Below are 25,796 nucleotides of genomic sequence, written 5' to 3'. Positions count from 1 at the left end.
TGAAGGACAACCTAGAGCTCACACTACTACCACATATGCAAGAATTTGAGAAAGCCCTTACAAAAGTTCAACCAATTTCTGAGTGCACTTAGAACAAAGTGCACCATTAGCTGTATCTCCATTCAACATTCCCTGTTAAACAGCAAAAAAAGTTAGTCAACCATACAGAAGAAAGAGCAGACTGTATTAGGAATATTTTCCAGTTAAAAGCAAAACAAAAGAAAAGAAACAACAAACCCAGACTTAAAACGAAAACAAAAGGAAACCAGTAAGTAAAAGTATCAATAATCAGAACCTCAGTCACAAGTTCCATTTTCCTATTGATATCCTTTTAAGAATCACAAGCCATCACTTTACTAAAACACTTTTCTAATTCACTGCCATGTAGAAGAAAACAGAACGTCCCAGCAAAGACAAAACCAGAAATTACAGGAAGAAAAAGCTGACTTTTTGAACTTCAAAGTATTTCACACCCCCATTTCAAATAATATGAAAATAGAGTACATTTGTATCAAAAGCATTTTAGAAGAGTCTTCAACCTGGTCATTGGCAACACCAGCAGTACGCAGTAACTTCTGTTATTATCTCACTAGGAGCTCTGAAAGTATTCAGAACATTAGCAAACTGCACCAAAAGGCTGTAAACAGGATGCAGATTAAGCAGCCCAGTATTCACAAATTTCAATGCAGAAAAGTGATACCGACACCATATTACTTATTATTTGATAAACAGATGTTATTTCAGCTTAATTGCTGCCTATCCTCTTTCAAATCAAGCTTCATCTACGTGACTTCAGCAATAACTGTTTCAAGGCCTTAACAGAGATTTGGGATTTAAATTCAGTTAAATAAAACTTTTTTCAGATAATTTTATTTCAAAATAACAACTGAAATGTGACTTTGGGTACTCAACGAGAAAATTATATTTGCATCATTAATTCTTCTTTGGAACCCTATATAACTAACTGTATCCTCTCAGAATGCATGGATAGTTTGCAGAGGTAGGAGGGAATTCAGCTAAGCAGCTGGAGAGGAACATGGGAGAAGGCACACTACTCTACCCAACAGCACATTTCCAGAGACAACAATAAAGGGGACAGTCAGTCCACAAATACAGGAGATTATGCAAAAGCCCAAGTTTTAAGTTTAGGTGCCTAAAACCAGGAGCCAATGCAACACTCTCTTTGCAACTCAGGTCTTTTCTTGACATCAAAACCTGCACATAAATCAGCCTGACTGCATTAGTATGCCAATGCCACTTTAATGCAGCTGTTCTGTTGTTTGTGTGTTTTTTAAAATTCAAGAAACGAAAAGACCCTGTGCCAGTACAACTACAAGGCAAGAAAACAAAACCCAAGTACTCACGCTGTGAATAAAGCAGTATCTGAAATTCCAAGAGGGCACAGGTAAAAAGTTGAACCACATTTTCTACTCCAAGCAATTCAAAAACTTCTTTAACTGGAAAATCAAATAACGGTAGTTCACTGGTGCTTGGCCTCTGGCAGATAATTGGTCCATAAACACCTGAAAATTTTAATGACCTTCCTGCTGGAGGAAGAGGAACCTCATAGAGAATATTGTAGATGTAGCTTTCTAAAGGTAGAGGTGGCGGCTGAGGTGAAGTCACTGCTTGGTGAAGTTGTTCTAGCACTTTCTTACAAGCTTTCATAAAAGACATTGGAGTAATCAGGCAAATGCACTTTGAGACATAGAGTGTGTCTCTGCTGATGTCATAGGAGTTAAAACGCTGTAGCTTTGAAACAGAAGTGCCATTGCAGTCTCCAGTGCTGCTGCAGCTATCTTTGTCATTTGTGGGTGGAGTATGAAGAATGTCATATTCAGCATTGTGCATATGATACAACGTCTGCATTGCACTGCAGATCTGTTTGCTAGTAACTTCCTCAAAAAACGTGAGAGAAAATCCAAATGTCCGTGAGCCATCTTCACGAGTAATAATAAAAGAGTGGAACTGAGGTTCTCTGGAATCTGCTTGTGTCTTGAAAGCAAGCCCTTTAGGCATACACAGCTACAAAAGAGGGAGGAAAGGAGATAATACCAATTAATACACACTTTTCTCTCCCCTTGCCTCCAGGAGCATTGGTGAAAACAGGATTTAGAATCCACAGATTGCCATCGTATTTCACTTTAAATTCCATTAAGTGTTAACGCCTCTGTACAAGAAAGTAATATGCATCTAAATCAGAAAAACTAAAGGAACATATTAAAATAGCTGTATGCAGTTTCTATTGAAACCCATAACCATTTTGCTACCAACCTCAACTGGAATAAAATAATAGAATTCAAACTCAGACAAAGGAAAGTATTCTGGTCACCAAGCCCAGAAACTTAACAGAGAACAGTTCTATGTATTATCTAAATTAAGAAACTACACCACATTCTATTAAGCAGAAAAGTCATGCACAAACAACATTCATTAATTGCAGACTAACTTGTTTTTCTACCAACTCTCTAGAATCATAGAACAGTTTGGGTTGGAAAGGACCTTAGAGATCATATAGTTCCAACCCCCCTGCCATGGGCAGGGACACCTTTCACTAGAATGCAACAAAACAATTTTAAAGGAACAAAAAGACTCTCCCAGGGAGTAATACTTAGAAGTTTTAAGTTAAATTTCCTTTAAAAAAGTCCCAATTAAATGAAAAGTTCTTTTGAGCCTGCACAATTTAGAGAAATCCACTATTATTTCCAATCTATAATAGACTCCACATTTTTGTCAAAGAAAACATAGATGAATACCTTCAATTGTTAAGGTAGTCTTTTGTCTTAAAAACATGTGCCATTAAGTGATACTGACCATTCCCACTGCATCCTGGTCAAAAGGGTTCCATTCAACATTCTCAGGATAGCGAGCAAGAACTTTGGATTTAAATGTGCGTCTTAATGGAGTCTGTTCAAAGTTCTCCCCTGCAGGCGAATGAAAAATACAGAAGTAAATATTTCATTCTCTTTTTAAGCTCAAATAAGGCCAAAAAGCAGGACATCAGCAGGTAGATGTGAGGATAAGTGAATTATGCACACACTCCTTGTAAGAGAAACAGAAAACGCAAGACAGTTAGTTAGCATATAATCAGACAGCAGATATTAGCAAGGATTAGCATTGTAACATTTCTCTATCGTTAAGTATCTGTGCTTTTCTTTAAATGTGGCTGCCTTGAGACTGTGGTCATGACAGCAGTTCTCTACACTACTCTTCAGATATTTCAGATTCTTATTAAAGCATAGCTAAAGCATCAGTTTCAGTGGAATTTTGTTACTGAAGAAAAGCACAAATAGACAAGATGCAAAGACAATGCAAGTTTAAGACAGACAATACAAGTGGCATCACTTAATTTCTTCAAGACTTAGGAAAAAAAGAGTATCCACCGTCTATTACAAGAAGTTAGCTGTGAAGAAAAGAGTCTAGAAAGTCAAAAGATCAAGAACCACATAAATGCCCATGAAGACAGCGTATCAGATGAACAAAGAATTGTGCTTTTTTTTTTCCCCACACTTTTTCCTTTACCTTCTGTTGCACTTGAAATGAAACGGCTGGCACCATCTCGGGTTTTAGAGGCCTGTATATACTGGCATAAAGCTATATAACAAATAAAAACAACACTGCATTATAAATTTCATACTGTCGTCTGTAATTACGTAGCTAACACATACCAGTAAAATAACAGAAGTATTCTATAGAGAATTAGCATGCATAATAGTCTACTCTCCTAATACGCTTTTTATACATACACAACTTTATACAAATTTCTCATTTCAGGTACGTAGTTCTTGAAGGAGATGATCAGTATGTAACAGAAGCTCATAGTTCCTGTATACACAACCAGAATACCGATGCAGCAGTAGGAATTACCTGCTGGTGAAATGAAAAGGTTTACATGTTAAACTATAAAATACTCCTGAAGAGCAGATGAAGAAAATAACCCCCAAAACAAGACCATTTCAAGGCCTTTAGAAGTCTATGAATTTAACTGGCTCGGTCCAATTTTTCACAGATGCTATCCCGTACATGTACAGTCTTGTTTATAAGCTCTCAGATCTCCTCCAGAGCAATGATTGTTCATTGTGATAGCACAGAACTTTCTGCAGAAAGTCTTCTGAGCATGTGTAGTTGCTTTAAAAAAAAAAAAAAAGCACACAACTGCGTATCTTAAAATAAGCTTAGCTATCTTACTAGAATGCAATTAGTTAAATGAGCATGCAGCTGTTGACAGCTGCACTAACAATCAGGCACAATTGCATGAAATCATATGCTTTAAATAAATGGAACTATTTCAGCAACACCTGCAAAAGAGAAAACACTTCAACTCCTCACTTGTTTTCTTACATGCAGCAATTACATGGCAATAGAAATTGATTTCAGAATTGGTTGGGTTTGTTCTGTACTTTTACAGTAATATTTAAAATGTTCAATTTCTAAGCCAACTCAGAATCTTCATTTCGTGTATTTACTTCCACAGAGTAGCCACACACAGAGACAGTTATAACACCGCCTATACACAATAAAGAATCTAACAAACACATTACACCAAACAAAACTTTGTCCTTTGACAGCTGAGAAGTCACATAACTCTGGACTTTGTTTAAACTAAGTCTTAAATATTACCTCAAACAGGGAACTTACCGTGAATCAGGACCTAGGACAGGTCTCAATACCCAAAATATTCACATCTATTTTGCTAATCCTCTGGGTTTTAGCACTGAAACTGAGAGGGATTGTGTTTTTTTCCTCTTTGTCTGAAAAATCACAGGTCAGCTGATTTTCATACAAAACCACTCAGCTATATTGTTTATTACTTTGTTCAATATCATTGTTCAGAGTGAATAAAAAGCATATTTGGGAAAATCTAAAGAAACACGTATAGAGAGGGGGATAGTTAGGAAAAAACCAACACAACTTCATTGAAATATAACCATCTTGGGAATGAGCAGAATCAATGACAGAAATCGTAACAGCATTTCTGCAAGAGCTAAAAACAATCTTAAAAGATGAAAATAAGTATTTAAAGAAACTTCCAATCTCCCAGAAAGAGAAAGAAAAAAGGACATAATGACACATCCCTGTTCACCAACATACACTCAAGTAAAGACAGTCCTCTGTAAAAGAGGTTTCAAAAATAAGTCAGGAGATTTAACATACCTATTTTTATAAATATTTTCTATTTTTACATCTGTGCAGATGATGTAATGTCAACTTTTAGATAACTGAGGAAAAACCTCAGACATTTACTAAGCTGGTTTGCTCCTGTTGTGCTTTTTTCTTCCACAGACATAAAGGAGAATATATCTGAAAGCTAAATTTTCTCATGAACTTGGAAACCACACACCACAATCATCGAGTTCACCTATGTGCAAGGTCACGCATGTTTTGGAAAAAAAAACCAAAACCAACTGTGACTTGAAGACCTTTTCATTAAGACGATTAATATTGCAGAATACATGATGCTGCTCTTCCCTTCTGATTAAAAAAAACACAAAACCACCACTGAATGGATGCTTATACTTTTTAAGAAGCCTTGCCCCATCTCCTCCCAAGAGATATTCTCTCCAACACACACTTAAATTTTTTTAGACCTGAAGTCTGCTATAATTTAATCAAAGTACAGAAATCCATTTCTGGAAACCCACCAAGACTGATCCAAACAGAAACATAAGGCAACACTTAACACTCCTTCCTGTAATTCATCAAACCATTCAGCTGCTGCACAGCAACTGCTCTTGCCGGAGTGCCTCCATATTACACTTCTTTCCCAGAGCCATGCTGCTCTGGTTATCATATTTATCGTGTTGACTTCCACATGAGTGTGATGCTCATTTTATCTTTCAGAGCAGCACAGTCTTCCATCTTTAGCCATCTCTTTTTGTAAGACCCTTCACGCTTGTAACAAAGGAAACCAGTGGACCTTCAGACCAGTGATGCCAAAGATACTGACAGGGCAGGGAATCTCAAGTGACAGCTCACCAACAACATCTGGAAAGTTCAGCCCAGGAACACAAAGGTGATCTGTGCAACTCCAGGATGTTGGCCACCTTGTTCTCTTGCTGTTGCAACTAATGAGAACCCGAGCACCAGCAAGTCCATTGCCTAAGCTCCCCCTTCGGTTCTCCCGCTAAGCAGCTAGTGGGCGTCACTGGGTAGCCATCAACAGACCAGGGACGGGGAGAATCCACAAACGTTATTTGCTTCTATCCAGAGCTAAAAAGCAATTAACCCTAAATTTCTAAATTTATGATCAGTCAGAAGCCTCAGACACAAACGCCCTGCTCCAGCAAAATACCAACTGCAGCAAATCTCCAGCAGTCAAAAATAACTCATGGTTTCAAAATCTGTCCGTGTGAATGAGCCATCTGATTAACTCAGCACTAACTAAAATGGTTTTGATAAAAATACTGAAGACAAGTGCAGGTTTAACAAACACAGGAGACAAACCACAGCAAAAATGGACAAAGTTTTATTCTAGAACTGAGAAGATGAAGACGTTAGAGAAGATAAATTGATAAAAATATGATGTATCCCACAGTTTCAGAGTGAGTAAGAGTTCCACACTTCATGATTATCAAAGAACTGCTACCATCAAACCATGCTTTTCATAGCTTCCTCTCCTCTAGCAGAAGTGATGGCTAGAAAGTACTTTCCTTACTGATCCAAGTTACAATTAAAGAAGTCCTCAAACATGATTTCTCTGTAAATAATTTCTTTTGTGCAAGTTCCAGGTAAAAGGGACTCTATTTATTTATTTATTTATTTTTAATGGAACACAGTATCACCTGCTAAAGACTAAGGAGGCCTTTCAAAAATGTTTGATGATCCTTACATACCCATTATTACTCAGCTGTCTGTCACAGCATAGGAAAAGTTCCACAGAAATGAAGATACAAACTGCCCTACAGGCTACAAACTTGCAATTAGTTTGGATTTAAAGCAGAAACAGTAATCAAATTGCTACATATACATAATTTGCTATATACGTAATTTGTCAGGAACTGTCATACAACATAAAAAAATCCATAAACATACAAAATTCCAGGACAAAGGAAAAAAAACAGGAATACTTCATGAAGTTTCAGGTCAACACGCTTCTCAACATTAAACCTTCAAAGCAGTAAGAATCCCATTGTATTTTGTAATGTAAATAACATCATGAAAACATTGAGAAATATCATTTCACTTGGCACTGTACAAATCCACAAGCACCAGTTCAGAATGAGACCTGGTGCTGCACCCAGCAAAGGAATGACAGTGAAGCAGAGAACCTCAAAATTTCTTTTTCATTGGAAAAAAACACTATCGGTGGCATCCCACTCGAAATAGGATCAGTGAAACAACTTGGATTAAAAAATAAGTAGAGAATGAAGAAGGGGTTAACAAAGATTAATGTTTCACTAATCCAGTTTAGCCCACGTCTGCACAAACAGCTTAATCAGCTCACAGTGATCCCACAAAACAGGAGGGAAGCAGAGAGTAAACCACAGGCACAGAGGTTCTTAAACTGGCGCACTGAACAGAACACGGGACTATGGTGGAGTTTTCATAATTTACAGGGGTAACTGAGTGACTCCTACAGCTGCTGCTCCTCCTGAGGCCCAGCTCACCCACCTGCTGGCTCCTTCCATGCTGGGTAATAGATTTTTCAACACCAGCAACCACCATCTGGCTTTAGTAATGCCCCTTCCTTCCTCTCCCTTCTTTCACACACTTCATCAACCCTCTAAGACTCCACCACAAGATGGAAGAGAAGCAAAGATGCTACAGCAATCAGTGACTTGAAATTATTTTATCCATCTGAACTGTAGCAAAAGCAAGCTATTCCCCCTGTTACGCTATGCAGGCAGTCACCCTCATTATAGTCCTGTATCACTCTCCCCTTATTTGTTACCATGTAATTTAAAAAGACATGCATAAAAGACTTAAGTTCTTAAGAGTAAGCCTGCTTATCAAAAGGGAAGTCACCAGCTGGGCATAAGCTCCAAGGCAGCCTCCCAGCCGAGGGATGTCCAGGATGCCCAATGCTGGACCGCCAGCCTGGCCCAGCTCGTTCTGCAGTGGGCAGAGCTCAGCTCACAGCAGTCCTGCACCGCAGCAAAGTGCACTCAGTACTGGCTGGATTAAATCGCACCTACGAGGCAGGAGATTCTCCAATCCCTCCCTCTCACCTCTTCAGTAAGCTGAACTCAATGGACTGTACTGCACACATACCAACCTGTTCAAGATGACCAAAGAGCTGAAAGACATTACATTTAGCTGGAATATGTAGTTAAAACCAGCCCCTTGAAGCCCCCATCACTCCTCTAAAAACCATCTGATACGATTTGCAGTGTATGGAACCATAAGGCCTGACAGACTTCCAGCTCTAGCGTTAGTTATACCACCTTAAATGATGCTGGCCTACATGTCTGTAACGTGGGATGTCCTAATTACAAGCACATTAGAACAGCTAATGCATGTACTCCAAGTACCCCTACATTTGAGCTAGGAACTACACCTCATTTTATTGAGTGATACCTTACTGAATCACCTCCTACTGAATGTCAGCTGTATCCCAATACAGGTTTGTACCGTACCCTAGCAACCTCTCTGGCTCTCATCTTTATGCTCCTCCCTGCTCTCACCTGTATGATTTCTCTTGCTGCTCAGCCTGTGAGCAGAAGACAGCTGGGTCTGTGTCTTGGTCTGATGTGTAAGACTTATGAACTCAGAGATGCTACATGGAGTTTGCAACCTGTGCAGGACAGCATTGCTTTGGAAGTAACTGCGTGAAACCATCCATATCAACGGATAACACTTTTCTACAAGATTATACAGAGAGAAAAAAAGTTACAGAAACCATAATAAACTGAAGCATTCTTCGATTCAGTAACCTGCAAAACCCTATGTACCAAGCTTTCCTCAGCTTTGAGGGTGAATTAAAAAAGTGAATTCTGCAAGTCTAATTTTAGCTCTTCCCTGATTTACTGCCTTCCATGCTCTTCTTCAGGAAAAGAAAGAGAGAGAAAAAAAAAAGTCTTCCCAACACAGTAATAAGAACATTGGTTAGGTTGCACAGCTGCAGTTTCCATTATTTATGAACTCCCCCCAATATATAAACAATTATGTTTCAACTGAGAGTGGATTTACTGTAAGTTAAAAAGATGAAATTTTGAATTCTCAACAAAAGATGACAACATGACCTTTTTAAAGGGCTGGAAATTCAGACTTAAACCCTGCCACCACAGAGACATACCTCTCACTCCATTCCTTTCCCTTTTTTGACTAAGCCATTTGCGAAGTTCTGTTTACAACACGACCATTTGTGTGCAATTTATGGCTGCTAACACTATTACTAGCTGCATGTAACTATGCTAAGTAGTAACATATTTCCTGTCAAACCGTCATGTGTAGTCATGAAATAAGCTAGACCTGTACTGAAAACTCTTAACACGTACACTGTAAATTCAAGCTATGTCTGCTAATCATATACATCCTCTCAGGCAGCTTATAGCAAAAGCAGCAACACATATCTAGATGGATTGCTTACAAATTTCTAATACAAATCCCGAAGAACACTTTTACATGATTGCAATGATTCAGTTTTCCCTGCTGAGTAGTTTGTTTCTTTATAAGTATGCTTCTAACCCCAGATTTTTTTCCTCTTCAATACATCAATCAATCATTCTTCTCTGTAACCCACACTCTGCCATGAAAAGTTTCCATTCATGTAATAAAGTTCTATCTAGTCCAGAGCAATACCATGTGTCCTAAGTTGTCTTTAATTAGAAAGGGCAAACTTGATCAAAAAAATTGCCAGGGATACTTTGCAAACAAAACTTTTTAAAAACTTTTTTTGTATATGCTGCCAATTCACTGTTTAGTTTTAGGTTTTGGGAAGTGACTGCAGTGGTGCAACTCTAAAAATTAGGCAAGACTAAGAACTGTACAGGAACTTCTCTCTGCACAATAGCTGGAAAAAAAGTCTCTGAGCAGCTATTTCAGAGATAGAATCTAGCTCAGTTTTCCCTCTATGACAGTAAAGAGCAAGTCAGAAGAAGATACACTAGTTACCAGAAAAAGTACCCGATGAAAGAACTAAACACTTGCACAAGACTGATTTTAAAGAATCATCAATACTGGCACTTTGTCTGTTCAAGTCTGCTGATCTGCTCAAAATAATTACAAAACAAAGACATCCAGAAAGCTACACTGATTCTAATTAAGTGGTTTGTTGCTTTCACCCTGCCACACAGCTTCTTTACATTCTTATGATACAGCCTGTTATTAATTCAACTCATTTGGTCTTGGTGTACAGTTATTATATACACGACATCCAAAACATTAACTTCATACTTTCCACACAAGGACACTCTCTCACCACACAGAGGTTGTACATGCAATTCCTGCTGCTGCTAAAATGAATGTCTTAATGAAGTAAATATAAAACAGCTTCCAACAGGCATATTGCTGTAATTAAACACATGAATAAGAACAATGAGAGTCTGTAACAGCAACAGAAACTACGAGCCATACACTTAGGGCAGCTTTCCTGTACTATGCAGAAAAACTGAACTTACGATTCAGAAGACTCCACAGAGCCCTATAACTGTACCCTTTACTTCTGCACTTTCTACACCACATTTCAAAGAATCTTGCAACAATGGGATTCATCCCAGCTTGCATGGTGGGGGGCGGGGGGGGTTGGGGCTTGAGATTGATCTGACCATGACAGCCAAAGAGTTGAGACTTTCCCAAGTGCGGGTTGCAAGTCAGACATCAGTCAACAAGGGGATCTGAATAGTGCAAGAATTATAAACACTACACAAAGAACAGACTAATTCTATCCTGCTTTCACTTAAATAATAGAATGAAGCACAAAGCCATCATACTTAGGTGAAAACAGACATCATAGGACATTTTGAAAACAATCTCTCTCATTCTTGGGTTTTGGATAAAAACAGAGCAACTGCAATAGCACACCTGTCAAAGGACCTAACACACAGGGGGAAAAAAAAGAAGTCTGAATTGTTTCCAAAGATACAAGAATGTCAGCAGTCCACAACACGTTTAGAATTAAGTTAATCTAAAACCAGCAGCTAATGTCATAAACAGTAGTAGGATTCCCACTTCAGCCAGAAATCGTTCTCAGCACACAGAATAAGGCTATAGATATTAAGATAATTATATTTACCCAACATAAAATTACTCCAGCTCCAAAATTTATGGTCCAAGTTTAAACAAAAATAGTTTGCTGGCAAAACAGAAAGTGTGCACACTTCTGGAATCCAGACTGTAGAAAGGGTGAAAGTACAAAGCAAATGAAAGCAATTTGGGGGAAGGGGGGCACTGGGGGGAAGAGGTGGTGTGTACACTTCTGTATTGAGGACTTCTTGGTTAGTCAAGCTGACAGATGACCAATAGTTGACATTGTTACATTGTAAAAGCAAAAACAGGTGCTTAAGATGCATGCAGGGAAAGACCATCAAGCCAAGAATCAGTATCTTAACAGCAAAGGTAAAAGAGTTTTGTTAAAAATAGGATTTGCCATGTTTCCACTTGCCAGTGGAAATGGTCAAATACTCTATTTCCAAGTCTTAAAAGTAAAACTGGGATAATCAAACAAATAATTAAATTATATGGCCTGTACCACACTAGATGTGAAATGAGACGTCAATCTGTTGATTCATTCTAGCCCTTAAAAAACAGACAACAGGAGGGAAGCTAAAATAACCCCACAGACCTAGCCCTCTGGAGAGCAATACCATTCTGATTTTTCAGAACCCTATATTCTAATATTAAAGAAAAGTCTGTTCAATACATACCTAGAGAGCTATTCGCATACTAACAATTAACCAAAGTTTACTTTAAAAACTAAAGAGTAAGTTTCTCTGATTCCTTCTTTAACAAATACTAAACCATATATAACTGCAAAAAAACCACCCTCTTCAATGTAGGCAATAAACATCCAAAGTTTGGCAGACTAAGGCAAGAAAGACATTGAACAAGAATTCTTGGAATAAAGACCATGCTTCAAGAAAACGTGCAGCTGCCAAATCTGTAAGCAAACAGGCACTCTATCCATGGACAAATGCCTTCAGATTATGACTTGTTTCCTTCCTTCCAGTTCCTCCTCCTCAACCAGAACCGCACGTATTTCTCATTAGAGAAGGCTCCCTTCCCCAGCAAACCTCCTCCTTGGATATACACAAAGAAGAATTCTTCCCTTTTATCCTGAAACACATAAACCCTCTGTCCTTCACTTCTATCCCCCTTTCCCCTGTTGGCAAATCCACCTGGCACAGTAAAGCTGAAGTGGTGGGACAAGTTTGTTACTGGAACTGGGACTTTTACCAGTTTTTAAAGCAGATCAGGTTATCCATATGAGAAAATCATGAGGATCACTTTCATTTTACTGCAGCACTGCTGTTTAAGCAGCTGGAATGAGGGTTTTCATTCACTGCCTTCAATAAATCCGGGGTTTCAACCACTGCCTCTGGGGGCTGTCATTCCATTGGATTTGCAACAGACCCACAATCCATGATTTTCACACCTGGGAGTTCCTCTAAAAATGTCTTTACACAAGTTAGTGTTCCACTTTCCCTGACAAAAGAGCTCAAAGGCAAAGGCTGTCCACTGTCTGCCTTGCTAAAGCAAAGGTGCAAACATGCACTAGGGACACGCTGCCCTCTCCTTAGGTATCCATCCTAAGTGCCGCTGAAATGTGTGCTGGGTGGAGTGCCATCCTGCATCTGTAAAAGCTGAAGGACTTTCCTTAAAGAAGTAGAGAGAAGGGGAAGGAAATAACCAGAGTGACGAAAGGCTCCATTTCCCGGCCCCCCCCCCCCCCCCCCCCCGGTTTGTCATCTAGGAAACCCAAACTTGCTTGTAACAATCCCTTATCCTAAACCCATGAGAAAACTCTCCTTTCAGCATATAACATACACCTGAATGTTGAATGGACAAAACGTACAATACAATTCTTCTACTGCAGTCACCAAAAAGGTGAGGACAAAGAGATAAGTTAACCCTAATCCATCAACTGTAAAAGAGCCTCCTGTTTTCCCATTTTCTTTTGCTTTCCCGAATTCAAGAATTGTAATGTTTCGAGTACTGCAACACCAAGAACCTCACTGTGAACTGAAATAAAAAACAAGAGAGTTCATCTCATTACTGGATGTGTAGTGTGAACTCCATTGGATACAAATAATCTCTTGATCACCCAGTGCTTTGATAGCATAAATTCTTCCAAGCCCTCTACAGCAAAGGAAAATTTAGAGGAGTTAATATATGTCCACTCATCATTTAAGTTCCAGCATTCATCGAGTTGATAACAGAATATATTGCCACACATACTCTGGAACAGTTTCAAATGCTATAACAATAAATTTAAAGCACCACAGAAAAACAGCTGAGGACATCTGCATTCTGTGATTGTAAGGTCAGGAAACCAAAAGCTTTTGTTTCTGTTTTTCTGGTACTGTCTCAAGGCAGGCGGGAAGAGCTGGGACAGGGAAGTGACAGAAGAAACCATCAAGAATCCACAGCAGCTTTTTAAAAAACAAACAGGAAAATCCCAAGTAAATTCCTCAGCTTGCATCTTTAAAAGCATCCTAAATCCCCCACTTTTTTTAAAAAAAAAAAAAAAAACAAAAACCAACAAACAACATTTTGCATGTAACACGGGAAGGCAGATGTACTCCATGAATTTTAATCAAGACTGCCTGGCAGAAATTTTCAAGGAAATGGTTCTTAAAAACAGAATTGTTTTACTGAACTACTTTTCTGTTCAAGCCACAGCAAAAAGACTTCCAGAAAGATATTTAGGTCTGCTTCCAACTAAACAACAGGAGCAGCACTCAAAATTACAATGACTGGCGTGTTCTCTGGGGCGGGGGGGGCAGGCACTCCCATTACACAACAGATATGAAATATGTGCACCAGAAGACACCAAGAAAGGAAAAGGGTGGCTTCACTTCAGAACAAAACACAGCTCTTTCATGTGTACTAGAAATATAAAACAGAAGTGAAGACAAGCACATTTTAAGTATATTTAATATAGAAATCAGCTGTTTCCTCATGCCCCTCTAAGACTGCCAAGCTCTGTGAGACAGAAAGCCCGAGCAAACAGAAGCACAGACCATCTCAGGCAACCCTCCTGGAACCCCTGTGGATCTCCTTTTACTGTGACATGTCCCATCCATTTAAATGTCCTTACTTGTTGTGCTCCCATTGCCCTCCAGCTCTGAGGACGGATGGAAACACATCTGTAAAAGCACAAGGACCAAATGTTATTGAAGCATCTGTCCAGTCCTTTAAGTATTTATTTCTATTCTTCTGGGATACCACTGAGGTTTTGCATTAAAGAAAGGCGTATTTTAAAATGCACATGAAGACTTTCAGGCAGGTTCCAATGACATACAGAGGTCAGCAAAAAGTTTTGCTAGACAGCCATCTCAGTACAGGGGTCCTGTGTAGTATGTTTCACCTTGCTATCTAACCTTTGAAACCTGGGTTTTGCAGTAACCTGCCTTAATAAGGACTGCCCAAACACCCTCCCCAAAAACCGCTCTGTAACAAAGTCATCTTTTTCCTTTTTTTTTAAATAGAAGTTACTTCTAACACCAGAAAATTAATCAGGTATCCATTGATCAGACTGTCAGCAAATGACAAAACTCCAAAGTTTGTCTTAGCTCTGACTATATCCTTCCTTATCATCTCACCAACCACTTGAGTTTTCTTCCTTTTACATGTACCACATCAAGCTTACCTTTCTTCTTCACTAGGCACGATTCACATTTTCAATAATGTTTTCAATACAAAAATCTGAATAGAACAGGAAGAGCAAAGTCCAGTACTTTTGTTCAGTGCTGAAAACACAAGTCACTGGCCCAAGTTAACCACCTGTAACTACCTACCACCCCTTTGTTCAAAGTCATGAACAAAGACGATGGCTTGTGGTTCCACAGAACCAAGGTCATCGTGACTTAAATCCCTTCCCTGGTCCAGCCTGAGGAAAACAAAACATTATGTTACACATCGTTTTACCTGTGGAAGACTTTATATGAAGAAAAGGGAAGAAAAGACACACAAATTGAAAAAAACAAATATCCACATACATACACACCACACAAGTACTTCCCAGATCACACACTGCCACCCACACATATAGACTCAGGACTATTCATGCAATGAATTATTCAAAGAACACTCAACACACCTCATTCAGTGGACACGTCCACATTCCTTCATTTTCCAAGATGAGATTTCCTCTTTTTAAGGCCTCACCTGTGAAATGGCAGCCATTCTCATGGCCACTAACACATACACGTGCAGACCTCTGTGCTGTGAAGGTGACTTCACGGATCCTGAGCACGCTTCCAGGGGAGGTGTGAACACTGGGACACCTCTGCAATGCCCACTGCCTGCAATGACCTTGCAGCACTAAAGCAGCCTCACAGAGCCGTAACTAACTCGCACCCTCTGCATCACAAACCCCTTAGAGGTCAGGTCAGTGCTCTGCAGACCATCCACATGGATTTCAGCCTAAAGAACTTTTCAAAAACGGCCCCCAATGGGGCTGTGCTTCAGGGCACCTATGCCAATTTGTTCAATGGCCGGGCACTACCCACCTCCTTCCTCACACCAACGCCTGGTGCTCCCTGGAACCTGCTACGCTGTACCACATCCAGCAGGACTAGCTAGTGCTTGTGCAAGGGAAGGAGGCAGGAGCACACAACTGCAGTAAGGACAGGAAAAGGGAGATGTGGTTCCACAGAACCTACAGTTAGATTGGCCTGGGCTGCTGTAAAATCTCTGCCCGACTCATTCTCAGAAATGATTGAGATACTGACAAAGAAAAATTTTACCAGCCTTCACAGCAAAACTTCTGAATGTGTGATTTCACATTCCAAGCTCCCAGACCACACACAAAAAAAAACAGAAAGGGACATGACAGTCTTACGCTGGTCAGAGCTGGTACTGACCTTGTTAACTTAAGGGACTTATCTCTTCCACAATGCAATTCTGGTGACAGTTCAGTAGGACAGTGCTGGGCTTGAGGAGCAAAATCAGGAAACAACAATTGGTAAGGGAGCTTGCTGAAAGCAGCAAGTTAAGGATGAGTATTACACGCAAACAGTATAACAGCTCATAAAAATTTATGCTTGTAGAGGATGGAAGCAATGCACCGATCATTACATTGCAGCAACCTTGAGACCTCTGACCACGCATTTCTGTAAGAGAGTTCAACTGTAGCCACAAGCAGCAGCAACTACAAGTGCAAAAAAACTTTTCCAAACTCATGTGAAGTCATGCTGAAAGAATATCTGTTTCTGTAAAACCAAACTGGTTTTCCTCAGACAGTGAAATGTTGCTATATCTGAAAATGAAGAGGTTGCTTATGACTGCCATGTTACCTGTCCGCAGATCACGTATCCATGAAATGCAATAAAGTTCCTTTTTCAAGATGCTTCAATATCAGCATGTAAAAGACTCAGTACAGAGGTAAACATTGTACCTACTGTGGCTGATCATACAACCAGCAAAAAACAACAAAAAAAAAAAAATAGAAAAGGCGATACGCTGCACTTCTACAAGGTTTGAAACAAAGGTCTCTGGACCATCGAACAATAAGCAAAGTGGCATTTTCCTGGACAGATTCAGCAATATGCCTTGCACAGAAGCACTCCAAGGAAATACTTCATCATTTATCAGATTGTGCTGGAATGCTTGATAACTTCTCTGTGCAGTAATATTTTAAGTCTCCCACGGGTTAACATTCCAATTCACTGCAAACCTGACTACCAACCACAAATCTGAAAGGGTTGTCAAGAAATTCAGAGAGAATAATTACTGCGCAACATCCATCACTAAGTAATTGCTTCTGACATTGTCACTTCATGTGCATTATTTCTGCTACATGAGCCCTGCAGGTTAGAGGGAATTCAAAAGATAAGTATGAGAAGTCATTACCAAGAACACTCAAGCAGGACACCACTAATTTCAAAAGGCAGATAAAAACAGTTGTAGTATTTTGTAACTACAGGATCCATAATTGGAAGATTTAAGAAGAAAAAAAAAAAAGTGTTTTATTATTTGTATACGGCAGTATTTCCCATAGAATCCATTTAAGATGTTCTCTTTGTGTAGTTCCTCATTGGCAAAAGAAACTGTAAAGAAACAACACAAAAAACCCGAAGGAACAAAAAGCCAAATCAACCCATCTTTGTATGCCTTGCTTTAATAAGGTGGAATTCCTATGGCTTTTTCAAAAGGCTTCAAAAGTCAGACTTGTAAACTCTTTAATTCCTTAGGCGCTGTTTCAGCATCTTTAGCCTACACTCAAATCAAGAACCTATAACCTTTCTCCTCCCCCACACCTTACCCAAGAGCCTTCCAAATAAGCTGAATTTGTAACCGAACACTGAAGCGTGGAAGAATGAAGAGTTCTGGGGGTTTTGAGGGCATGATTCTGCACAGCGCACAGCTCAATTTAACCTAAAATACAAATACAGTAATCACAAGATTGGCGTTACAGAAACATCATCTAATAAACTGTGGCTTCAAACGTAGTTCAGCAAAGTACAGCTGCTTCCCTCTTACATCAGCTCTCCCATTCTTTATTCTACATATCAGCTACCCTAGCACGTCTGCCTCGGTTCCCAAAGAGACAAAAGATCTTTTTGGCACTCAAACACAGCAAACAGCTCCAGCTTCTTGGGAAAAGATAGAGGGGGGTAGGGAGAAGCGGAATAAACTATTATCCGGATTAAAATGTTTCACATGCGCCAGTGTAAGTCCAGCCAAAACTTGTTGCCATCTACTGCCCATCGACAGTGACCTGTGTGAAAACAGTGTGTGGTCCAAGCCTCGGTGCTACGGGAGAGGCCCCCCACCGAGCCAACACCTTGGTTAGCAATCTCAGAGAAGCAGAGAAACTGAAAAACCTCCCTTTCAGTCTCAGAATGAATCCCCAAGGGAAGCGGCACACCATTCGGGAACTGTGGGAAGCCTGCACCAATACCATCCACATTATGGACAAAGAGAGGAAGAGGGGGGAAAAAAACCACCAAAAACAAAACCTCAAACTCACAGAACACTTCAGCCTTTGGAAAAAAAAAATCAAGCAATGGTTCCCACCAACACAATTCACTTCTGCAGCAAGCGATGGTACCACTACCATAGCAAAGATGGAGAGATTTACTCACAAGCTATTTACCCAAGGAATAAACAGTACTGCAGAGGAGCTTCACTGCAAGAACCACAGCTGGCTCCAACCCAAAATGCCATGTCTTAATTCCAATATAAAAATGCTCAAAAGAGAAAAATACAAAACAGATCAAATGTCAGACAGAAAATTGTATCTGATAATTTAAATTAAGCTAGCTCTTCTTCTTTCTCCTCTTTCCCTTTATCTACCCTTTACAAATACCTTTGGGGCAAAATAAAAGCCTGCAACTATTTAGGTCTGTTGAACTTGGAAACCAACATAGGTGTCGATATCGGCATACTACAGAGGAAGCTACCACCCTGACTCTGAAATACTAAGCAATTTATTGGTTTCTGTATTTGACAAATGCCTTCAATCATTTCATCACACCCATATTTTTTTAAAGCTTATGTTGATACGGAATACTGTTAAAATAAACCCTACCAACAGGAAACATATGAAGATAAGCTGTCATTTTAAGTCTGAAGCCAACAAAATAGAAAAATAATGACCCTTCAATTACAGAGAGATGAGGTTAGACAACATTTCTATTTTACTGGTGAGGAGAAATGCTCTAATATCAGTTTGTCAGTTTAATTTTGAGTGGAGCTAGATGAGTACTGTACACCAGGTACCAATTTAGAATTTCACACACTGGCACTAATAAAGTGGCTACTGTCCCAGCATACAGATGCCTTACTCGGAATCAGTCCTGTCACGCTACATCATCTACACACACAGTTCTTGCCTCAACACCATTAAATAGAAAAGAAGGTACGAGAGATGAAGAATGAAAATGGTATCACATCATCATATACTAGAGTGAAAGGAGATCTAACATGGATTCTGAAAAGGCACATGAAGGGTGCCTACAGGAAGGATATTTCCTGGACATACGGATGGACTCCAACTAATTTTCATCCTTCTTTAAGGATGAAGCTCATGATCAGATGGACAACTCAAAGCACCGTGATAAGGACCCTGGCAAAAGGCACACAAGTCCGTCTACCCAAGTAAATTAATTCTTGGACCAAACCTTAAAAGGCAAGCTCAGACTGGGCAGAAAGGCAGAAAGAAATACTGGTGACAGACAAGTCAGTAGCCCTAGTCTTCCAGATTAAGATTTTTTTAAAAAACACAATCTTAATATTAAAGCATCAATCTTTCCTTCATAGATTATAAGCATTTTCTTCCTTTTTTTTTTTTTTAAATGCTGTCTCTCTTTTATAAAACTGTTATTTCTGAAATAACTATTACCATCTTTATGATATGACATGCAAGACTCCTAAAGCATATGTAATATAGAACCTTAGATTAGAATATGGTGTCCAGGTATCTGGGTGAGTTTCATATTTTGTAACAATAACTCCCAGCATACAATTACCCATGATGTAATGCAAAGGCAAGCTGATCCTTTGTTTTGCCACTCTGTAACAAACTCCATCAACAAGTGATCCTTAAAGCCTAAGACACCACGGAGGAGGAAAAGAAAGCAAAGTCTTTAGTGAAAAAGAGTGCAAAACAAAAACTCCAATAGTTCCATATAGTATTTCCACCATCGTTCAGATCACACCTAACTCACTCAACAGATAAGGGACTCCAGCTGAAGGATGAGATAGGCACGACTTCATTCTCATTACCTTTCCAGGGTACAGTCATACAACCTAAATTAAGAAATCCTCTCGTAATGTTGCAGCATTACAAGGAGTTATATTGCAGACAGAAGATTTTCAGTAGTTGACACATTTCATGATTTCCTGGTGGACACCAAGCTGACCATGAGCCAGCAACACACCCTTGTTCCTAAGAAGGCAAACGGTATCTTGGGCTGCGTTAGTTGAAGCGTTGCCAGCAGGTCAAGGCAGGCGATCCTGCCCCTCTGCCTAGCGCCGGTGAGGTCACACCTGGGGTGCTGTGCCCAGTTCTGCACTCCTTAGTACAAGACAGATGAGTCCAGCAAAGGGCCATGAAGATGCTCAAGGGTCTGGAGCATCATTCACATGAGGAAAGGCTGAGACAGCTGGGACTCTTTAGCCTGCAGAAGAGAAGGCTTGGGGGGAATCTTATCAATGGACATAAATAGCTGAAGAGACAACGCAAAGAGGATGGAGGTAGGCTCTTTTCAGTGGTGCCCCGTGACAGGACCAGGGGCAATGGGCACAAACCGAAACACAGGAGGTTCCATCTGAACATCAGGAAACACTGTTTTTACTGTGAGAGTGACCATGCACTGGCATAGGTTGCCCCAAGAGGTTGGGTAGACTCCATCCTTGGAGATACTGAGCAATCATCTGGACACCGTCCTGGGCAACTGGCCCTAGGTGAGCCTGCTTCAGCTCCAGAGGTCCCTTCCAACCTCAACCATTCTGTAGTTTCCTCTGTGAATGGAATGTATCTGCAAGAGACCTTTGCAATATACTTAAGAGATCTCTGTCACCACTTCTAGCACACCCATCTGGAAATGTGGAAACGTGCCTCAGCTCCTCTCTCATCCAGCTCAGCAACGTTTTGACATTTCTTGTGTTGGTTTTGTTTTACTGCCACCTAGTAATTTTTTTCTATCTGCTTTAACATGTCTCCCAGTGGGAACACAATTATCAAACTAAGAAAGGATGTCCAGATAACCAGATCACTTTAATTTGGGGATAAAAAAAGCCCTAGTGATCAAGAACACACTGTCTTTAACCCATGCTAACTACGAAGTCCTAAATACAGTATTTCTCACTATATTAAAAGAAAACATATGCATATACATATACTGTGCATTTTTCATCAGTCTGGGAACTTTTTGAGGAAAAAGTGTTACAGCTGTGCTATTTAGTAAGCTTCCCACATACAAAGGAAAAAGGCTATCAGAGGTGTCTCTTCCAGCAAAGTAACTAGACGAAGCATCAATTCATGATCTTATGCTTCATTTACAAGTCTGCAGAAAACGCTGCATCATCAATATTAAGGTTGAATACCTGAAATACACAGTTTCATTAGCTTGGTGAGAACAAAGTCTGCCGGCAACATCCCTGGAGGCCCTGGCAGCAACCGCCAGTTCCCTGCGGCGGTGGGGTAGCAATGACATCATGCCACGCTGAGCTCCGGCAGCTCTGATGCAGGAAAGCCCTGGAGAGACCTGCCGTGCTCGGCTTCACCGTACTGGGGAAGCATCCCGCTCCCCACCCCTGCACCCACCAGCTGAAGTGCCAGCACCTCTCTTCCAACAATGGACACTTATGAAGCAAACTGTTTCAACAGTACAAGGATTCAGAATCTGTTTTTCAGCACAGAAATAAGAAGGAGGGGGGGGAAAACCAGCGCACAATAACCCTTTCATTCAAACAAGAAAGCCTTCCAGGAAGTACAAAGTGTTTCAAAGCTTTTTCCAAAAGCCACTGAAATCAACAGAGGCCCTTTCCATTTATATCAGTGGACACTGGAGAAGACTATAACCTAAGACATAATTTGAAAGCATTATCAGTCACACTATCATGCATTATTAATAGCACAACAAACTCAAGAAAATGCACCGGAATTCCAACTAGCTCATATATTGCGATGTTATCGTAAATTTATCTTCCTCCCCCTTGTTTCCCTCTTCTTTTTTTGAAACCCTTTCCTCAAATCACGCAAAAATCAGTCTCCCCAGTAAATACTAAAACCTCTTCTCCCTTAAACCCTGCACCTTGTCACAAGCAACACCATTACACAGTATCATGGTGGAGCAGCAGAGTCCCAAGACACTGCACGCTACAGTTTTACATACTATAGGTGTAGCCCTTGACCGGGGAAGCAAATACAGAAAGAACATCATAATCCAGCTTTCAGACCGGTACACTCAGACAGAACATTTAAGAAAAGGCACTGATGTCTTCCAGTTTACTATTAGATAGCTAGCTCAAAGTAATACACTGCTGGTTTAAAATTCAATTATGTGAGGAGAGTTATTCATGTTCCTATCAAGATCAGGGAGTATTACTGAGTGTGCCTTGCGCTATGTCACACAAATAGATACATAGTAAATGAAAAATAACAAAATTAACATCAGGAACCATTTTTAATCTAGAAATTCTGTTCACTTGTGATTTAATCAAGAAAAATCCATGGAACCTCACATATCCTTCAAAGAAATTGTATTACATTTTGTTCTCTTGGATTTCTTAAATTAAATTGGTGCTGTAAAGTGCTGTTATAGAGCAGACCATTATGCTGTGTTCACTCTTCAAGCCTCAAATTGTCGCCTACAGTTATTTTAACATTCGACAAACATAATAAGGTACTGCTCAGCATGAGGCACAGATGAGAAATCCTGTTTGAAGCTGAGAAGTTTCCATCATAGCCAAAGCTGAGGAGAGTTCAAAGTAAGAAGTCAGTTCTAGTAACACAAATTTCACTCCACAAGAAACAAGTGTTTATTTGGGTGGGGGTGTGTGCGTGTTTAAATACAGTGGTGTGAAAAAACACTCATAACATCTTATAAAAGCCAGCTAACTGGGGAAAAAAGGAAAGAAAAAAAAAACAAAAAAACAAAAAGGAAGGAATGTATCATTGGTCAAGTTCTGAGCTCAAATACACGAAACAGGTACTGATGTTAGGTCAGGTCTTCACCAGTGTATTCCTCTATCTTTCCAAAGAGAGATGCTAACAACAATCTAATTTAACTGAAGCCAGTACAGCGAAACTAAAGCTGAAAAAAAGGTGCTGCTAAAACAAAGAACAGAATTTTAATCTTAAAAACCCGGGTTTGACACAGTGTGGCAGGACAGATCAATCCGACTGAGCTGTGTAGGCAGTATGAACGTCCTCATCTAACAGAGTAATTACTTCTCAGCCTGATTTCTTTTCAGATACCGCCGGAAGAAAGTTCTTGTGCTGTGCTACAACACAACTCCACACAGGACAAGCGAAGAGCCCTCGCTGTCTCTCCGCCACCCGACTCGCTCGGACCCGGCGCAGTTCGAGCGTCCGAGAGCCCGGGCAGAGCTGGCGAGCGCAGCCGGGCCCGCGGGGCGCTGCCGGGGCACAGCCGCCGCCAGGTAACCCCGCCGCCCCCCCGTGCCTCGCAAAGGCCGCCCGCGGGGAAGGGGCAGCTCCCTGGGGCTCCTGAGGAGCTCGGCCACCAGCGCACACCGGCGCGGCCGGGCACCTCGGCGCCGCCGGGCACCTCAGCGCGGCAAGCGCCGGGGCAGCCGCACAGCGCGGGGCGGGGGCTCCCTCAGGCGCCCCGCAGCCACCGCGCCGGGAGGCGGCAAGGCCTGACCCACCCGCAGAGCGGCCCCCCCGCCGCCCCCCCGCCGCCCGTGAGCGGCCGCCGCCCCCCTGCCACTCACCGGAGAGCTCGTCCGGCTCCAGCCCGGTCTCGGTGTCCAGCCCGCAGATGACGAAGTAGTCGGCGAAGCGGCCGGGTGCCGAGGAGCCGCCGCCGCCGCTCATGCTGGAGCCCGAGGGGTGCGCGGGGCTCAGGGGGTGCGGGGCCGGGCGGCGGCGGGCGGCGGGGCTGCGCCAGCTGCGCCAGCTGCGCCGGCCGCCTCCATGATGGAGCGGAGTGGGCAGCGCCGCACGGCATTGTGGGTACAGCCCCCAGCTGTTCCTGCGGGGGGGCGGCCCGGGCAGGGAACCGCAATGCTGCGCCTGCGCGCTGGGCCCGGGGGATGACGTGCTGCTGCTGCTCCGGCGCGGGGCGGGGGGCGCTGCGCGCGCAGAGCGGGCGGTCTGGCGCGCCGCGGTCGTCAGGCTGGTGGCCGCCTCTGAGGGGACGGTGCGGCGGGCGGGCAGCCGTGAGGGGACGCGGTCAGAGCGCCGCAGGACAGCGGCTCTGCTCCGCGCCTCCTGGCCAGGGGCCCGCAGCTACAGCTCCGGCCTGAGCTGCGGGGGTCGGGGGCTGACGGCTTCCCCTCAGAGGCTCTCCTCAGCCAGGGAGAGGCTCTGCCCCCGCCCCCCCCGCGGTTAACAGAGGACAAGGCTCTGCCAGCGGCTACCCGCTCCGAATGCGGTTTAGCGGTGGTGGTGGTGCTTTAAAAGCACATCTGCATTTCGGCCCGGCACCGGCACCGACGGCTGCTCACCCCGCTCCCTGACGGCTGCTGCCCCGCCTGTCACGGCCCGCAGCAGCCGCCCCCTGAACGGCCCGGGGGAGAGAGGCTGGGTGCAGGGGATGTGCCTTTGGGATCTGTGGGTTTAGGTTGTTGGGGTTTTTTTCTCCTATTTGAATGAACGTCACAGACAACTCTGTTGGCAGCCGGGCTTGCACAGCTGAGCAAAATCTGCCTGGCCCCCCGGCCCAGCATGGAAAGCAAAAAAACTCTGGGAAGAAACAGGAGTGACTGAAACCCACTGGGGCTGTGGAGGGACTGTAACACACCTGTGCTCTGAGCAGGGAGCATCTTCCCCCTGACCATAGAGAGAGCTGGGACAGCTGCATTAGACTAAAATCAAAATCAAGTCTGCAAGCAGTTCCCCTTCTCACTCAGTTCTCTATTTATGGCTTTCACATCAGAACTCTTCCCTATCTTGCAGGGCTTAGGAGAAATTCAAACTTTTCAGTCTTTTAGGATTGTTAACTAGAACTGCCCAAGTAGTGAAGGCTGCATCCATAATACTGAATTCATCAGACACTAATTCACTCAACATGCTATCAGGCATGTGAAACTTCACATATCGGAGTTTACATTGCCAGGACACACACATTACTTTGCAAGCACGAGAGAGAGCAGCACATGCAAGACTTCACTGCCAAGGGTCTACAGCCTTTTGCAGAACAATAGCTAAGTTCTTATGCCATTTTGCCCGGCAAATTGTGAAGAACTTTTCCATCCCTCTCAGAAATAGGAATAACTGAAAGAAGCGCTGGTGCTATTAGTATTCACTTGATTAAGACTCTATGTGCCACAGAATGGGTTTTCAATGGAAGTATTGGTTAGATTTGATTGATGGTTCCAACCATTCAACTTTTGAGAGGGAGATTTCAATAAAGATAGCAGGATAATTAGGAGCAATATTAGGAAAGTCTCAGGTTAACCCTACAGTAAGCACATACATTTAGATTAAGTTGAGCCTGCCTGGTAGTTTATGGAAGACAGCATCAGAGAACATAACTAACTAAATCTGGCTGCTTTTATTATGCTATGTTCTCTAGGCATTTTTCACACATTTTGCTTCTCGGTCTGCTTTTGATGTGGCAAAGGACAATGTATTCAGCATGTGGTAAACTTCTGAGTAAGCTTGAACTGTAGTTTAACCCTTAGAAACAAAAGTCCTTGCCTGAGGGTCTCAGAAAGACTTGTCAGAAAAGTCTAGGGAAACAGCACAGAAAATGGTGTGGGGTGGAGGGGTGTCAAATAAAGAGTAAAATGGGGAAATAACAAATTGTACTTACTTGTACTTTAACTGTTCCAGCAAATACAGTTAGATGGGCCAGTAAGCAAGCAAAGGATTATCAAAAGTGATGTTGAGCAGCAATATTCAAATGCATACACGCCTCGCTATGCAACATGGTAGGGGACAAGAAATAGGAGACTCTCAGACTAAGAAATTCAGATCTGCTTTGCGTTGCTACAAGAAGGAAGGAACTGCATGAACCAGAATCAACAAAAGGTTAATTAATCAAGAAAGATAAGAA

At 41.8% G+C, this 25,796-nt stretch overlaps 1 protein-coding gene across 4 annotated transcripts in view; it reads right to left on the bottom strand.

Annotated features, from left to right (window-relative positions):
* DENND5A (DENN domain containing 5A) overlaps positions 1–23,811 on the bottom strand; it is a 68,621-nt gene extending 44,810 nt beyond the window's left edge. For 2 of the 4 annotated variants that reach the window (XM_080404629.1, XM_080404630.1), the window contains exons 1-4: positions 23,509–23,807; positions 3,523–3,594; positions 2,815–2,924; positions 1,365–2,025 (exon numbers count right to left, since the gene is read on the bottom strand). In XM_080404629.1, the coding sequence (XP_080260755.1) occupies positions 1,365–2,025; positions 2,815–2,924; positions 3,523–3,594; positions 23,509–23,611 (946 nt within the window). In that variant the 5' untranslated portion in view covers positions 23,612–23,807. Of the gene's footprint in view, positions 1–1,364; positions 2,026–2,814; positions 2,925–3,522; positions 3,595–23,508 lie in introns of all 4 variants that reach the window. The other 2 variants (XM_080404631.1, XM_080404632.1) reach the window with 2 other exon arrangements.
* Positions 23,812–25,796: the final 1,985 nt, after the last annotated feature.

The sequence above is a fragment of the Falco punctatus genome (assembly GCF_963210335.1).
Source record: "Falco punctatus genome assembly, chromosome: 10".
Lineage (NCBI taxonomy): Eukaryota > Metazoa > Chordata > Aves > Falconiformes > Falconidae > Falco > Falco punctatus.
The sequence above is the reverse complement of the archived record's forward strand: the minus strand, read 5'-3'. Positions and strand labels throughout refer to the sequence as shown.